The sequence below is a fragment of the Haemorhous mexicanus genome, chromosome 8, assembly GCF_027477595.1.
Source record: "Haemorhous mexicanus isolate bHaeMex1 chromosome 8, bHaeMex1.pri, whole genome shotgun sequence".
NCBI lineage: Eukaryota > Metazoa > Chordata > Aves > Passeriformes > Fringillidae > Haemorhous > Haemorhous mexicanus.
The window spans coordinates 19652206-19669954 of NC_082348.1; the positions used below are offsets into that span (position 1 = coordinate 19652206).

The following is a 17749-nucleotide window of genomic DNA, read 5'->3' on the forward strand; positions in this document are numbered from 1 at the left end:
GTGGATAGGAAAAGAAGTAATGGACCCACATTTCAGTAGCAAGATTTATGTTAGATGCTAAGAATTTCATGAATAGTCGTGATAATATAGCAGTTGAACAGATTTCTAGGGAGACTGTGCACTTTATATTCTCAGTGATTCTAATTAATGTAACAGAGATGTACCTGAAATGTTAAAGATACATCTAGTGTTCTCTGTGGACAGGGCACTGAACTGATGACTTCTTGCAAACCTTTCCTGGGCTCAAAAATTCATTTGCTGTGAATTTCAGTGATTGTTTCATGGTAAAGCTTGTATTTCTGTTGGCGATATTTGATCAATCAAATGTGTCTACAGTAGAATTATAGTTAGGACAGTTTTCAACTTTATTTATTTTTAATCGACATTCTTCAACTATGGAAATGTGATATAAGGAGAAGAGAAAGGTACAAGAAGTAAGAGATCAGATTCAGAATATTTAAATTTTTTTAAAAGTGCAAATTTTTAATAGGTTCCACGTTTCAGCTGAAATCTTAAAAATGAATAAAAAGGCAATGTAGATTAACATTACAGATTAAAATATAATCAAGCACTACAAACTGTTTACAAATATGAATCTCCTGCTTAAGTCATTCCATTGCAGTTTTTTGTCAAGTATGTGCATCTTCTTTATTTTCCTCACTAGTATTCCCTCATGGATCTTTTATCCAAAATGGTTGTTGGACAGCCTCACTTTATCCGCTGCATTAAACCCAACGATGATCGAGAAGCACTGATGTTTTCTCATGAGAGAGTTCTGCTGCAGCTGCGATACACTGGAATTCTGGAAACTGTCAAGATACGTCAAAAAGGGTATTCTCATCGCATCCTCTTTGAAGAGTTTGTAAAAAGGTAAGACATATAATAGGGCTGTTTTCCTAATATTCTATTCCCTAAGGTATATTCTATGTTTAAGTACAGAAAGTTCTACAAATGTTGTTCATAGGTATGTGGCGTAGGTGTGTGATCTCAATGTCTAATGAGGACAGGGACTTCAGAGATAAAGACTACAAGAGATATCTGATCTCTAATGGGAAACAGTGTGAAACCTGTGGTGAGCACAAATACCAAGCCTGTCCCCATGGTTCTCTCTGTAGAGGCAACAAGTGGAAATTATGCATCCTGCTCAGATAATTCAAGGATTTTGGAAGATCAGTGACCTTCAACCATCATATGAAGCTGAAGGTGCACATGTTTAAGAATGAACTGATATGAAAGCTTCAGATTTAGCTTTGCAAAGTCATTTATCTTAGATATTTAATGAGTGATAATTGGATCTCTGTTCACCCTAACCCTTCTCATGGCTGCTATTACTGGCTTTAATACATATTCTCAATCTCAAAAAGTTATAAATTTTATTCAGGAAATGCTATCGTCTTCATGATAATTATGGTTTCCTCTATATTTTAAATGTGTCTTTGTGTAGTATTTACTGGTTTTCAGTTTATAGGACGGGCAATTCAACAGTGAGCAGAAGCACTTCCATTAACCATTTAGGCAATAGTAGGAGCAAGTAGTGAATGGCTAGATCATGGTGTGATATTTTTTGAACTGGAGGTTGCTTATCCAGACAATATAGAATTATTGAATCTAATGAAAGCAAGTCATTAGTCATACTTCAGTGCCTGAAAAAGCTGGGGAGAAGATTATTCTGGGAGGCGTTGAAAAACGCCTGAAAGAGTGCAATCACTGGTCACAGCCAGCACAGCTTCATGAGAGGAAAGTCTTGCTTATCAAACCTGATTTCCTTTTATGACAAAGTAACCCACCTGGCTGACCTAAGGAAGAAGCCAGCTGATGAAATCTTCTTGGATTTCATTTATACTATCTCTCACAGGATCCTTCAGGACAAAATGTCTAGCACACAGCTGGATGAATCAGTCATTGCAGTGGGGGAGCAACTGGCTCACAGTTTGGGCACAAAAGGGTTATAGTGAATGGGGTGACATCAGGCTGGTGTCCAGTCACTCATGGGGTTTCACAGGATTCCATCCTCAGCTGTGTGCTCATCAACATCCTCATAAATGTCTTGGATGCAGGCTGGAAATGATACTAAGCAAGTTCACAGGTGATGCAAAACTGGAAGGAGCTGCTGACTCCTTGAAGTCAGGAAGGGACTGTAGAGAGACCTCGACAAATTAGAGGGCTGGGCAATCACCACCCGTATAAAGTTCAGCTAGGGAGAGTGCCAGGTTCTGCACCTGGGATTGGGCAACCCTGGATGTACAGACAGACTGAGGAATGAGGTGCTGGAGAGCAGTGCCACAGGAGGGACCTGGGGGTCGTGGTCACTGGCAAGCTGGATGTGAGTCAGCAGTGCCCTGGCAGTCAGGTGTGTCCTGGGGGCATCAGGCATAGAATGGCCAGCCAGGCAAGGGGGGGATTGTCCCACTCTGCTCTGCTCTGGAGCGGCCTCACCTTGAATATTATGTGCAGTTTTGGCCACCACAATATAAGGCATTAAAACTATAGAGAAGAGTCCAAAAAGCAAAACAAAGATAGTGAAGGGCCTTGAAGGGAAGCCATATGAGGAACAGCTGATGTCAGTTGGTCTTTTGTGACCTTAGTAATTTTAGTAAGGTCACACCATTGTAGAGCACATTTAACAGATTAATTTTTGTAATCATTAATAAATTCAATCAATTTGCAATATCCTGAAGCAACTGAAAGCAGAATTATTAACCACAACTTTTATTCAATTTACACGTAAGTGAACTAAGATTAACTCCCCAGGAATTAGTGTAAATTGAGAGGAAATTAAGCCTTCTCTTATCAGGAGTTCCTTTTCATTCAAAAATGTGCTGAATTTGAGTACAGCCTTGAAAACTAATGGTAATAAAACCAGCATTGACCGTAGCTTTCCATTCCTGCAGATAAGAGCTAGTTGTGGTTAACATCTTGTCAATTACTCCCCAAGTTTTTAGTCCAACTTGATGTAATTTGTTAAGGAAAGAAAGTCAACACAAAAAGGGAAGGAGAGGGGAGTAGATTTAATTTCCACAACAGCAAAGAAGACTTCGGAGTTCAGAATATATGTGAGGGCGGGAAAGGAGATGTTCTTGTTCCTCTGTTCAGCTCATGCTTTATTTTAAAACAATTCTATTCTATTCTATTCTCTTTTGCTCTTGCAAATAAAATCAAACAATACTTTATAAGGCTATCAGTGAAACAAGAAACATTTTTCTTCAACTTACAGCTATGACTAGTCAAGTGTTTTTAGGAACTAAGTAGTTGAATACATAAAAATGTTTGAGAAAACAGGTCAAATGCTAAACAGATTGGCACTTCTTTGTTCATAATCAAAAAGACATTAGGCAAGTATGAAAAAGAGTTTCAAAATGTCAGTAAATGTAAGGATATCAAAGATTTTTTTAAGCCAGCAAGTTAATTGGTATTTTGATCCTTTTGAGCAACTGAACAACAAAATGGATGAGCCAGCATTTTTTCTCCCTTGATGTTATTAAACAAATAGGTGTGCTTCTTATCTGCCTGTTCAATAATGCTGTTTTGTAAACTCTTAGCAGGAAATATGAGGACAAAACAATCAAAGCCAGGGAGCAGATCCATTCAGAGTTTATCAGGTGGGAGGTAAACAAAAGATAAAGCTCTGTCTAATGTTACTCTTTACTGTCTTCTGTTTTCATGCAGAGCAGATTATTTGCAAACCTGGATGTAGTTTATTGGGTTAAAAAACAGATGGTGAGGAGAGGGCTTAATTGTAACTCATTCTCACAATGTTTCTTCAGCCAAGTATATTACCATCTGTTTTATGTATATAAATATACATATTCTTTTACTTAGAGTAGGAAAAATGTAATCTGCAGTCCCTGTAAACACTGTATCCCTGTCAAGTCTTAGACGCTTTGTCTCCCTTGGCCCTGCCTTGCACCCCACGACATCATGCATCTGTCTTAAGTTTGCTGTGAAGCAACATGGCCCATCTTTCAGCTGGAATCTCAGATTTTAGGTACGGGTTATTAAGTTGATCAGTCAACCAGGTGTGCCTGAAATGTGGGGTCATGTGGTGACCATGCACTGCATAGCAGTTTAAAGGAGTTGTGCTTTCTCATGGGGACCTGCACTGAAGGTCCCACTGGAAGGAACATTCCTTGCTGAGTGCCCCTGGAGCCTCACGTGACATGATGTGGTGTGCAGGTGTGTCCTCACCACATATCCCCCAGCTGGATTCTCCCTTTATGTTGCATGTACTGTGCAGTGGGTTGAAAGACGAGGGACTCGGTAGACCAATGGTACTAAATGCTGTCATTCTTGTATTGCTTCATCAGCTCATAGGAGTGTGTTGAGAACTTTTGCACAAGTTTCATTTAAGGATTGTCTTTTTTCTTTCCTGCCTGTTTATGTTAGACATTAAAATTTTTGTATTGCATTAAGATGCAGGATAAACTTTTACTATAAGCCATTTACCTATTTCACAGTAGTCAGATGATGTTACTGTGATCATACAATCATGGCAATACCAGTGCTATTACTGTAACAGTGATCACAGTGAGGCTGGTTCTGCTTTTTCAATCTCACAGGACAAATTTACATAAGGTCACTGTTAGTATACATGGTATACACAGTTTCTAAACCACCATTGTTACGTTTCTCATGACCACATAAAGTCTCATTGGCCTTAATAAGTCACATTTTGCATGGAGTGGAGCTAGGAATTAAAACTGGTCAAACATTACAAAATCCTGTAAAACATATAACCTCAGTAAGTGCTTTCTTCTAAGGCCAAAAATTCAGTGGTGATACACTTCTTATGCAAAAATCAGGGAAGCACTGAATTAAATTGGAAGTCAACAGACTTGCTACAGATAAAAAATTCTTTCTTTTTCAATGATGCATTTTTAGTGAAAGCCTTCTTTTAACAGTAAACCTGCACTATATCAAAGTTCATAAGTGATTTCTGTAAACAAAATGTTAACATTGTCTGATACCTTGATTTTACTATTATCTATGGAAATGTTTATTTGTTTCAGTGGCTTTAAGATTTCACCAGACCTATAGAATGTTCCCACACACTTTAAATATGGTGAGCTACTGTAGCTTCCATATACACTTTCTAGACATTTCCCATTCACAAAACACTGATAAGTGCTTGCAGGATGGAGATGATAGGATAACATTAGGAGTGGAAAGTCTGCTAGCTGCTTATGAATAGTATATGCACATTGCACCAAATTAGGCTTTTCTGACAGTATTTCTGATTCTGTATTTGTCAGATGATTTACAGCGTAAGTGCTAGGTATCTGTTACTGAACTTCAAGAGTATCTTAGATGTTGCATCCTTTCTATTTGTTTTTTATTTATACTCTTAATATGGAGTCAAATGTAATTCTTTTTGTGAATTCAGATTTTAAAGTTTCTGAAAGGGGTGAGGTACAATCAATACAAGATAGAAATTTTTGGAAGTAATTTTACAGCTCTTGTAGTTCAAAAAAAAGGTTTTTTTTTTTTAAGTTTCTGGTTCTAGGGCTGAGAAGGGACAAATAATTTTGTGATTCTGAGAATCTTCCTACTGTTGTTTGTGGTCTGGCTAGAAAAGGATTTTGTACCTCATGCTTTTCACATATCATTATCCATTATCCACCTCAGGCCATTACGCTTTAGTACAAAGATTTGTTTTAAAGAGAAAAAGGCTTAATCATTACTGTTTTGAGTTAATTATATAGAATTGATGCAGCCTTTAAGTCTGACATGTGAAGGGAACTTCAGTAAGAGACACTGGTATAGTAGTTAATGGTGCTGTTTAAATGCATTTTATGGAACAGTTCCACAGTTTAGCCTTGCGGGGGGGGGGGGGGGGGGGGGAGGAATTTAACCATTTGTTTCCAGTCAGTTTATTTAGTCTGAAACCACCAACACTAAAATGCCTGGTCCCTTAACAGATAATGCATAGCATCTTCCTGAAGTTTTCCATATCTTTGCATACTTGGATGTCTTTAGCATTTAACCTTTAACCTTACTTCTGCACATTCTAGCTTTGCATTCTAAGGTTAAATTCAACTTTTTAAAAATGTTGGTTTATTTCTAGTGACTAGCAAGAACAGTTAATCCCATTTTAATAAAAGTTTTTTCTGAAATAATATTCTCATCCACAAAGAATAGTATGTATTGCAGAGTAAAAACCACTAGTTAAGAAATGCAGAATTCCAGAGTTACATCAGGTTTGAGAAATCGGTTCTTCTGAGGGGAAATTACTTTCATCTTACTTAGTCTTACAGCTAGTGAGAATGTGATTAGTCAAGTACTTTTAGGAAACATGTAGATGAGTGTGTGCCAGGTGTAGGAAATTTTCAAGCAGGATGTATAACCCAGGAAAAGGATATGGTTTTGCACAGGTATGTGCATGTTTATGAAATAGCACATGAAGCATCATAAACATATATTTTTTAAATAACAATAAAAAGTATTGGTTTAATGTAGGACATTGAAATATTACTGGCTACATATTTAATGCTGAAATAACAAGTGACTATTTGGAAATAAAAAGGTAGAGTTGTGAAATTTTCATCTCATCTGAAAGCAAGTGTGATTTCTAGCCCTACTTTTCTGAAAATAAGTTTCTGGTTTCTTGGTGATAGTTGCAAGTAGAGGTCACTCTGTGATCTCTGCACAGTAGATTTACATAAGTATGACAGAGATTAAATTAGACCAGTAAATCAAAATGAACAGTTGTATATATCCCAAAGCTTTTTTTCAGGCATATTCTCTGCCATTTCACCATGTACAGTATTTGCATGCTTTTGCCAGATACATAAGGGTGAAACATTTTACCGTCCTCCAAAATTTTCCATAGGGTCCATTCTTATACAAAGGTTTTTAATTAGATAAAATAATTGGATGACCCTGTGTGGCACACACTGTGCTGCCATACAATTATCCTGAGCACATAATGTCAAACTACTTGGGTGTCTGTAATTATGTGATTCAGTCATGAAAACAGGCACTAAAGCAAAGTGTTTGCTTAAAAATACCCACAAAACACATGGGTTTGTGCTTCGGAACACAAATCTAGAGACCTAATATGGTGCAGAATGCACACTATCAAAGGAGTTCTGGAGGAGAAGTAATTAAAAATAAATAGTCTCATATTAGTAGTCCTTATTTCTGAAGAGTACAGTCATTTCTGCCTTACTTTTCATGGGGGAATGGCCTGAAGTTGTGCCAGGGGAGGCTTAGGTTGGATATCAGGAAAAGGTTCTTCACCCAGAGGGTGGCTGGGTGCTGGAATAGGCTCCCCATGGAAATGATCACAGCACCAAACCAGACAGAATTCAAAAAGCATTTGGGCACATGGTATGACTCTTGGGGGTGTCCTGTGCAAGGCCAAGAGTTGGACTTCATGATCCTCGTGGGTGCCTTCCAACACAGAATATTCTGTGATTCTATGACATAACTGGAAAGCAACAGTAAGTTTATTTAAACAGGTACAGGTGTCTTCTGTGCAGTAGTTAGATCAATCAAAATGTTTGGAAAATCACCATTTAAAGGAAGTTTTTAATAAATATTGAGAGACAATATGTTTACATACGGAAACAGTAGTTTTTCCCATGTAGTTACTCCCATGGTTTGTAAAGCTCTTGTCATTCTGAATAGCTTGCTTTCTTAGACAGTAGACACGTTTAAATTTATAAAAACATTTGTTAAAATAGGATTTGATAAGAAAAATAACCACTGTTTTATTTATGGGTTTTTTTGAAGCACCAAAGCAATTGCAGTCTAGATCCTGAAAGAGAGCTATTGGAGTGGGTACTATCTATGACAGATAATGAAGTTTGTCATGAACAAAATGGTGTAGTCAGGCAGGTAAATCACACAGTTCAAAAATACTTTTTACTGAGATATTTGTCACAAATAAGTCAACTTTTCAGTAAGTGGAATGCCAATGATAAGATTAAAGAATTACGAGATTTCCCTTGAATATTTTATTGCATCAGTGCTATCTAAAAACTGTTCTGTGGTTTTGAAATTCCCATCAATAACATACCTTAAGAGATACATGAACAACCAGTGTCACTCCCTGCCTTCCTGCCTGCCTTCCTTCCCTCCCTCCCTCCCATATGTGTAACTCACATGGCCATCTGAACTGGCTTTTGAAGCAAACAGCAATTTACTATGAGTGTAACTTCCCCCATGTATTTGTCAGCTATCTGTTGAAATTGTATGACGTCAAAAATATTTGTGATACATATATTTTAAATCTGAATTTTATTAGTGCAACTCAGTACCATTTGCTTTGTGAAAACTGGCATTATTAACTTCAGTAATAAGGTGGAGGAAATGTACATTTTTCTTTTGAATACACCATGTTTCTCCAAACCTACTAAAAGGCATGAGTTGATATTTTGAAAGACTTGGCTAAAGAATTTGCAACACCACATTGTTGAGAAAGTCGCTACATTAAAAATAACTCAGTAATACATAATCTCTTATTATTATTCAGAGTTAGCAATGCCTCCAGTTGGTGAATATCTATGTCTCTGGTCCAGAACTTATTCCAGTACTTCTCACATCAGATGTCATTTTGTTCCTGTTTGATCTTAACTGACTGTTTTAGTGTGTTTTTTCTTTCTTGTGACAACTGGAGCTAATATATAGAGCTTAACTGGAACTAATAATTGAAAATCATACTCTTCTGACTTTAAAAAAATTAAGTATTGCAGAATTCTAAATTTTCTAATTGCTTCTCCATATTTTCTTCAGTATAAGGTGGGATATTTTCTTGATTCTGTGTGGCTACAGAGGAATCTATCTTTGAGATTCACTGATGACATTCTTCTCTTCATGTTTTAAAGAACATCTGATCACTCTTCCCCATGCTAATAATTAGTAGAATGGTTTTCTCAGCCTGCCACCTCCTCTCAATCCCAATGTAAATAGAGTAGAACCTTTAGAAGTATAACTTAATACCAAGACAACACATGGCAGTTAATAAGTGAGAGCTGAGGTGGCAGTTGCTAGCATCCAAATGTACTTGTGCTAAAATAACCTTAAATTTGTAAACTAACTTTTCTAGCTGTTCTAGCTGTTACTTAACATAATTGTTTGCAACTAGATTTACTTAAATACCATAAAACCAGTCTTCAGAAATGCATAATGGCTTTATAGGTAGGAAGGGACTGGTTCTTAATTCAGCTCAAACATGTTTGTATCCCTTTTTCATTAGCTATAGGTTATTTAACATAATTGTTAGGAGCTGTTCTTTTCAAGGGAACATGGACAAAAAAAAAAAAAAAAAAGACAATATTGTTTAGTATGGGTCTGCTCCAGAATCCTAAAATTGATCATAATCATTCCAATTGTTTATTGTAATCATTTATATGTTCAAATATCTATTCATGACAGCTATGTCATGATTTATGAAGACACAGCTGTCATGAAGTATGTATGAGTATGAGGAGGAATTTGGCCTATTAATTCTAGAGGTAAAGCTCGGAGATAGAGAAAAACAGTGGAAGTTCATATTGATGGTAATTCAGTTCTTTCTTTGCCATTTTGCAGGTATTACTACCTTGCGTTCAAGGCACATGAGACTCCCCTTGGTAGCAGAGAAAACTGTCTTGCCATTTTGGAGAAATCTAAACTAGACAACTGGATTCTTGGGAAAACCAAGGTATAGGGTGCTAACATTTTCTCAAGGATAGTAAACCTTTATAAATCATTTCTAATAGTTGTTCAAAAAGTACTGCATGAATGAACAAAAGAGCAAATAATTTGCTCCAATTAGCTTCCCAGGTTATGGAAGTGCCTTTCCAAGCTAGCTGAGTTAGTGCTGCAAGAGGAGGAGTGCATTGGGTACCTCCCCAAAGTGCATTCAGCACATGGCTGCCTTGATAAGGACAGTACCTCTGTCAGTGCCTGCTGTTGTAGTGACTTCCTGAAGTTTCCCATTTTCTTAATAATGACATGGCTGAAATGTCACAATTTGACCCATCATATGAGCCTGGCTGGTACCATTATCCATTCATGGAGTTTCAGATAAGTTCCTTCTCTCTCTCTCAAAAGCCTTTGTTGATGGTTTAAAATGGAGTGATTGACTTCTTTAAAAAGGATGTTACACAGTACTTTGAATTGTTTTACATTACATAAGGGAAAAACTGAGAATTTTCTTGCCCAAGATCCAGATAAAATGTATGTAAGGGCCCGTATGATTTGCCTCCTTAGAGAGAACACTTTTAGACAATATTATGTCTAAAACCAAATTTAACCCAGGATTTGTGTTTCCACTGACAAGAAAGGTCATCTTTCAAAATTGTTCATACCTGAAAAGATCTCACTGTCCAATTTACCTTGTAAAGGGGTTAAATGTGGGATTTATTTTCACAGGGTCGCAGAATATTCTGAGTTGGAAGGGACCCACAAGGATCGCCAAGTCCAGCTCCTAAGTGAATGGCCCATACAGGGATTGAACCCCAACCTTGGTGTTATTAACATCATGCTCTAAGCAATTAAGTTAATCTCATGGTTAGCAGTGGGGTGATTATAATCAGTGGAATAGAGAAGTTCCACAAATACACAAGAGCAAATAATTGATTTACAAGATTGCTATGATATGTACAATCAGTATTTTTCTAGTTTTCTCAGCAATTACACCCTTGAATGGGCTGCTGGAGGACTAATGAGAAGGCAAAATACAAGAGGTTATAATACTGATTTTTTTTGTTTTGCTGTTGTTCCATTACAGGTTTTCCTTAAGTATTACCATATAGAGCAGTTAAATTTGTTCCTGCGAGAAGTTATAGGGAGGGTGGTGGTCATGCAAGCCTATATCAAGGGATGGCTCGGAGCAAGGAGGTACAAGAAAGTAAAAGATAAAAGAGAAAATAGTGCTATTACAATACAGTCAGGTAAATGTTCATAACCTCTGTTTTACAAACTGTCTTTGTATTTCAGTCAGTTAAATTGCATGTACATTGTTAATTTATTAATTACAGTTTATTATGAAATCCAAATGACTGGATGTGATTTCTCTCGAGCTCATTGATGCAGATATTACTGATTTACTTTTAAAGTGTCATCTTAACGTTTAGGAGTGTCTTCATTTAAATATTTAAATATTTTGAATGTGATGCCTGTGCACAAAATAAAAGTATTGTTAGGTGTGTCTATAATAACATGCAGTGTATAATTGAAATGCAGTAGCACATGTCCCTGCCCGTGTACCAGAATTGCAGACATACATCAAAAGATGGGCCTGAGAAGCTGATTATCAGTAATTCAGGTTTCCTTGTAGTGATTTGGGGAACTGTGTGAGCAAGAATGATGACACACCCTTTTTTTTTTTTTTTTTGAGTTAGGATATCAGTGAGCACATGGTGGCAATTAAAATTTGAATGAGTGAAGCAGTGTTTGAAGTTGTGAGGATGTGAATACTGCAGTCATGAACCCGGAGTTCAACATGTGGGTGGGTGGGGAAAAGCTATTGGGGGTGGGGGCTGAAGTAGTTATGGCAGGAGAAATGAAAGTTTCAGCACATCTCTGACCCTGTAGACTCTGTAGCAATTCCTTAAATAAATGTAATTTCCAGCACATGGTTTTGTATTTTTAGCCTGGAGAGGATATGAAGCTCGCAGGAAGTACAAAGAAATAAGGAACAGAAGAACTGATGCTGCTATACATATTCAGGCAGGTAATTAAAACAGTATTTCAATTGCCAACACCTATTTTTTAGTGGGTGATTTTTCGTGTGTCAGTGTTTATAGCAAAAGAAAAAAAAAAGTTAAGTCCAAACAAAAGCTATCAAAAAACATTATTTCTGATTATTTTTGCTTCAGTGTCAAATGATGTCAGTGACAGGTATCACGCACTTTAGACCTTTTATAAATACTTCTCTGAAAGCAAAATATAGTAATTAAAAGCTGTTAAGTTAATTCTTGGCTAAAAGTGTGGATGGAAGACACTAGACATGCATTTCTCTGTCTTTGTTTGGAGCGCTGGTCTTGGCAGGTTGCCCGGTTTTTGTTATGACTGCTTGCTGGGTTTGCCAGCTTTGACCAATCTTTTGACAATCTGCCAGACTCCTATGCAGCCATATCAATATGAATTTGAATAAACTTTAAAGAGATTATTGGAGGAACAGGCCCATAGGGCTGTGTAGGTCTCTAGTAGAGAGCAGGATACCATATGGCACAGAAATCTAAGAACCAGCATTGTGAATGCTGTGAACTCAATGGTGTCTTCAGATGCTGCCAATATGAAGCAGCCTCCACATGATGCAGCGCAGTACACCTTCTCTGTCCAGCTCCAGGTTCGAAGATTGTGACTGACAAAAAACCATTGTAGCTCTGTTTACACACAAACCAAGATATCGGTTCTACCAGTTTCCTGTGCTACAATTCCTTAAGCTTTGTCACTTCTTGTTCTGTATCTTACAGGCTGAAATTTATATGAAAAATATTTGTTGTAATTTTTTTTTACTTGTTCTCAAACCATTCCCAGTAAATTCATTCATTTTTGTGTTGTCTAGTTTGCTACTCTGAAATTAAGCATTGCTGTGACTTTTAGGAGAAAACAAAATGTCATTCTAGTTACCAAAAGGAACAGAATATCATTAGGATCAAATAATAATTTGGAGCTTTGCATATGTACTGTTACATAAAATCATGAAGCTCTAGGGTTAAATGCAGTATGTTCTATTGAATGGAAGAAATTTTTTCTTGCATTAGCAACAAGCACCAAAGGATTGCACAAGTACTCTCTGAGTCTTCCTCTCCTTTGTGTTGTCATTTTCAGTTGTTTTCATGATAGTGCAGAGAGAAGATCTCAAAGTACCCCCCTGCCACTATTTCCTGGAGTATTTGCTACCTTTACAAGTGTATACATACCTGGACTTTGATTACAACAGCCTGTTGTTGACGAAAGTGAAACTGTTAACCCATGACTGTCTCACTATTACCGGCTCCTTAAGATGAGAGTTACCGCAGGTGCAATAGAAAGCTGGTGTGTAGCATTATCACTTGGAGACGGCAGGGGACATTCTGCCTTAGAGTTTTATCCAGACAGATTTTTAGCTCTTTAGAGAAAGATACTGATGAATTCTGCTGTTAGCACACATGGGAGACATTCAGAGCTCTGTTGCTTCCTGCCATCTTTTAAATACTGTGTTAAACATGGCAAGGCAGAGGCAGCGGGAGTGAACTGGGACTCAGTTGAGCCCTCTGGACCTAATGCTGGAGGAATGTTGTCAGTACTTTTCCCTCCAACACACACAGTGTTTTCCTTTGTAACCTGGCACTTGACTGTTTCAGTGATCAGCCTGGGTGAATAAACATTAGGGACTACAGGGTTAAGAGCGACACAGTGAACCTTTGTATTAATTAGGCTGGCTGCTCCTCCTGTCTTTGGTACTCTAGTAGAATGAGAATAATAATAGCAATAACAATAATAACAATAATGATAGTAATCCTCAACACTTTTCTGTCTGCCTTTGGAAAACTATATTTAGGGCTTCTTATCTGAAAATATTTCTTGTGCAGATTTTCTCTTCTCGATATGCTAATTATTCTGTGTTTCAAATCAAAGCTTATGCTAACTAATCATGGCCGTTTTCCAGGTTTTACAATACACTGAAAGTTTTGGTGTTGTTTACATAACATTACACAGTCCAAGTGCCTAGTGACATGGAGACAAAAGGTACTCTAAATCTCTCCCTTCTCTGCACATCTTACAGTATGGGGGTAGTTCAAGGCAGCTTTCTAGTAAAATGCACTACGGTCATCTTTGTATTTTTTTTAAAAGAGCCATTTCAGGCAATGGGATAAAATGTTTGCATTTGTCATCCACATTAGCAAAACCATATAATTAAACTATATGTACTTCCCTCTCCTTTCCCTCCCCCCTGCCCCGCTCAAGCAGGCCTTGGAATTTAGGAAGCATTTGGCTTACATGTTTCTACAGAACAGCGCATATTGAAATTTGTTTTCCTTTCATCTCTTTCCCAATAAAAGCAGCCGCTCAGCTTATCCCTTTAGCTTCCTCAGAACTTCCTTTCAGAATTCCCGATCTATTACAGCACATTCACATACCAGAAACAAGATGCCTTTTCATGCTGTCAACCTTTTTCATCTGAAATGTAAATTAATTCTTGCTGGTACGCTTTGACAGAGATCAAAGTAGGGGTATTAACCTTATTGGGCCTTCTCCTCATCAGAATCAGTTCCAAAGACTGCAAGGGTAGTGTTAGGAGGCCAGTCTTCACTGTTATCTATGGCCCTCCTCCAGGCAGTCCTCTGTCTACAAGTCAGCATTTCAAAGGCGCTGATTTCTTTTGTAAATGACCTTATCATTACTTTAAACTGTGTGAAAAATGATTTGCCTGAATAATTCTTGCAGGATTATCCTGCTCATTTTAATTGTGGGGGGACTTCATTCAGGTTCCAGGATATTGTTTAAGTGGTTTTGACAGCAAGTGATCATAGCCTGATAAAAAGGAGGAACACAGCTCCTGATTGGAAACCTCTTGACTTGTTCAGATTGTTCATTTCTTGCGAGTCAGTCTTTGAGGTAGGCTGCATTTGCATTTTAAAAATAAACAGATGCCTTTCAAATACATGAGCTGGTGGTCTGGAGATCTCTGTGGGCCCAGCAGTTCACTCTCCATTGAAGAAATGTTGGAAGAAAAAACAAACTTAGGAAAAAAACAACCCTCACAATATACATGAGGATAAAATTCCTGAGTGTATTATATTGCAAGAAAAAAAGTCATTATTTCAGATGGGGGGGGAACCCTCACTAGGAAACAAAATTAAATTAAATGGGGAAGAAAAGCTACCCTACTTCAGCATATCTACATCTCAGGTTCTTAGAGTATACAGATATTATTAGACTCATGGCTAAAATGGTATACAGAATAAACAAGGTCTTTCCTCGTACTTCCAGTCACACTTTCTCAAACTGTGAAGGTTAGAAAATGCTACTTTTTAACTCAGAAACAAATTGTAAAGAATGATTTTGTATTAAGGGTTTGAGTTGACAATACTTTGCACTTCTGAGTATTTCTTTGTAATTGGAATTTACAGTGTTTCAATTCACATGAGAGGGAAATTCAGTTCAATTCTACATGAGAGGGAAAAATATATTGTCAAAGATTTTTTTAAAAATTATTTTCCAGATTCATAGCTGGTTTAAATCAGTGTATATCTACTGAATCATCTGACTGAAATGTTGCTTCATTGATTTACCTCACACGCAAGTCTCATTAAATGTTTATTTAGAATAATTGGAATTTAGAATTAATTAGAATTTTAAGCAACAGATAATACAATTATGAAAGTATGTTTTCTATTTATGATAGCATGTATTTCCATACAGTGTGACTTGTTGCAAAAGACTTAAGGGAGGATTTTAATCTGGTTATTTTATTTGTGAACTGACATTGCCAAAATGCCAAATGAGTGATGCATGCAATTCATTTAGATCTGAGGTGACATCACTGAATTCATTTTAATTAGGTCCACTTTAGCCATCTGGAATATACTGTGCAGCTCTGGTCAAGACTGAGTTTAACTATGCTTCCAGAGGTGAAAGGCAAATGACTAATCCACTGAGCCACCATCTCCTCCTCCAACACGTGCTCGCACACTCACCATATGTCATACTGTATTAGAAAATTCTTTATTAAGAACCCTAGATTTGGGCTCTTTTCCTTAAATAAGAAGTGATGGATGTTCAGAAGGAAGCATCCCCTTGTAAATTGCTTTCTTTCTATAACTTCTGCTGATGCAGTGTTGCTTACATATCTCTAACATGTACTTCTGCCAACATTTATTCCCTTTTAATAAAAAAGCAGGACAGTAAACAGCTGTGATTTACTGGTTTACATTTATAATAAATGTAAGATTTTAATAAAAATATTGCCTTTGGGACTTTCAGCAGCAAAAATATAATGTTAGTTTCAGTAGAAGACAAGGAAGTAATTTTTGCATATTTATTAATCTATTTGTATTACTGTGTATGTGTGTGTGTACATGCACTCAGCTAATACCATTGTATAGGTCTAAGAATTACACGAGTAAAATGTTCCAAAAACTTCTAAGCACTTGATAAATATATCTAAAACTGGGGTTTTTTTTTAATTTCCTTGAAAATGACTCCTAAATAGCAGATCCATTTTCCTTTTTTTTTTTTAATCAGTAGTTTTCCTTCTTTTAACTACATTGTCAGTGTAAAAAACAGTGAAGACATGTTTCTCCTTCTGACAGCTGAACTGATTTATCATATTATCTTAATTTCCCAGTTAGGGTAAACCAGACTAGTTTGTACAGGCTGCACAGCTATGGTTAACTTTACTCTCCCATCTTGTTGTGTCCTGTACTAGTTTACAGCATCCAGTAGTTCTTCATGTTTAGTATGTCTCTAGGGACCATTAAAGGCCTAATGCTCATATGCAGGGAGCATTTTAGAAAAGTGAGAAGGCCTTATCGTTTTAAACTATGGGGTTTATATTCTATCCCTGTCTCTCAGCTAAGCTCTGTCAATCTCCAAATGTCTGATTTTTCTTCTGATTTTGAGGATAAAAAATGGAGACTCTTCTTACTGGATTTCATGCTAAAATCAGGAAGGGACAATGTACAATAAAATCTCTTCCTTTTCCTGGTTGATATTGCCAGAATTTCAGAGTCATCTTTACTTTTTTATTTGACCAAGTCTCAAGATCAGAGACTGTGATACACAGTGGTTACAGCACCAAGCCTGACACAGTTCAAGAAGCATTTGGGCAATGCTTTCAGGCACATGGTATGACTCTTGAGGATGGTCCTGTGCTGAGCCAGGAGTTGAACTTGATGATCCTTGTTGGTCCCTTCCAACTCAGCACATTCTGTGATTCTATGAATTCCAAGTCCAAGTGTTGATGTGCATCAGTGACACCAGACCTGATGACAGCCTTAATGGGTCTTGCTGATAGTCACTGTTTGTTACTGATAGTTACTGCTTGTACATGAGAATTCATTACTTCCTTCTCATAATACTTCTGCTGGAGAACTTAGGAGTTTTTTTCTGCTATTAAACGTGCATCACCCAGTATCCGTCTAGAGAGGTGAAAGAGGGGAAGTATTCATGGCACCCAACAAAAGATGTGACTCTATGCCTTCTCCTGCTCATTAGAATTAATTTGGCATGGAATGAATAATCTGATTTGTGGGCACTAATTTCTCTCAGATGCTGTTAGTTAAATTGTTGAATGCTCTTTTAACTAGACAAATTAAGAAAGTGATGTGCTGTTCCTAGGAAATCAACTACCTTCTCTTTAGCAAGCATGAGCTTTCACTTCTGAGTGGCTGTTATATGCTGTTTTAGGTGATGTTACAGAATAAAAACGTGTATGTGTAGAAAGTCTGTTTCACATTAATTTTTAATGACTGAGAATTAATCCTTCTACTGTTTTAAAACTACTTCATCTCCTTTCTTTATAGTTCTCCCATAGACCTGTGATTGTTTAGCTTTGATCTTTTTACACTGTGCTTCACAATTTGTTCTGTAATTCTGTATTTCCTGTGGGACTCAGAAGGCAAATGCCTGGACTCTTCCTATCTGGAATTCTGCAATATTGTGCGTAGTGTATATTGCCTTGGTATTTAGACCTTAAAAGTTTGTAACTGCAAGATGCCACATTTCAGACTCCCTGAGGTAAATAGATTCTTGGTTTGCTAGGTGCTGAAACTGACAGAAAACTCTTTTTGTGTGCGAAATGATCAGTACAAGAAGTAAAAAATTCATGTCC

The 17749-nt window shown here is 37.1% G+C and overlaps 1 protein-coding gene across 1 annotated transcript in view; it reads left to right on the forward strand.

The window, feature by feature from the left end:
• The window catches only part of MYO3B (myosin IIIB), a 170196-nt gene that overhangs the window by 98586 nt on the left and 53861 nt on the right, over positions 1-17749 (forward strand). The window contains exons 26-29 of the mRNA XM_059852361.1: positions 665-870; positions 9532-9643; positions 10715-10877; positions 11579-11659. Of these exons, the coding sequence (XP_059708344.1) occupies positions 665-870; positions 9532-9643; positions 10715-10877; positions 11579-11659 (562 nt within the window). The remainder of the gene's footprint in view (positions 1-664; positions 871-9531; positions 9644-10714; positions 10878-11578; positions 11660-17749) is intronic.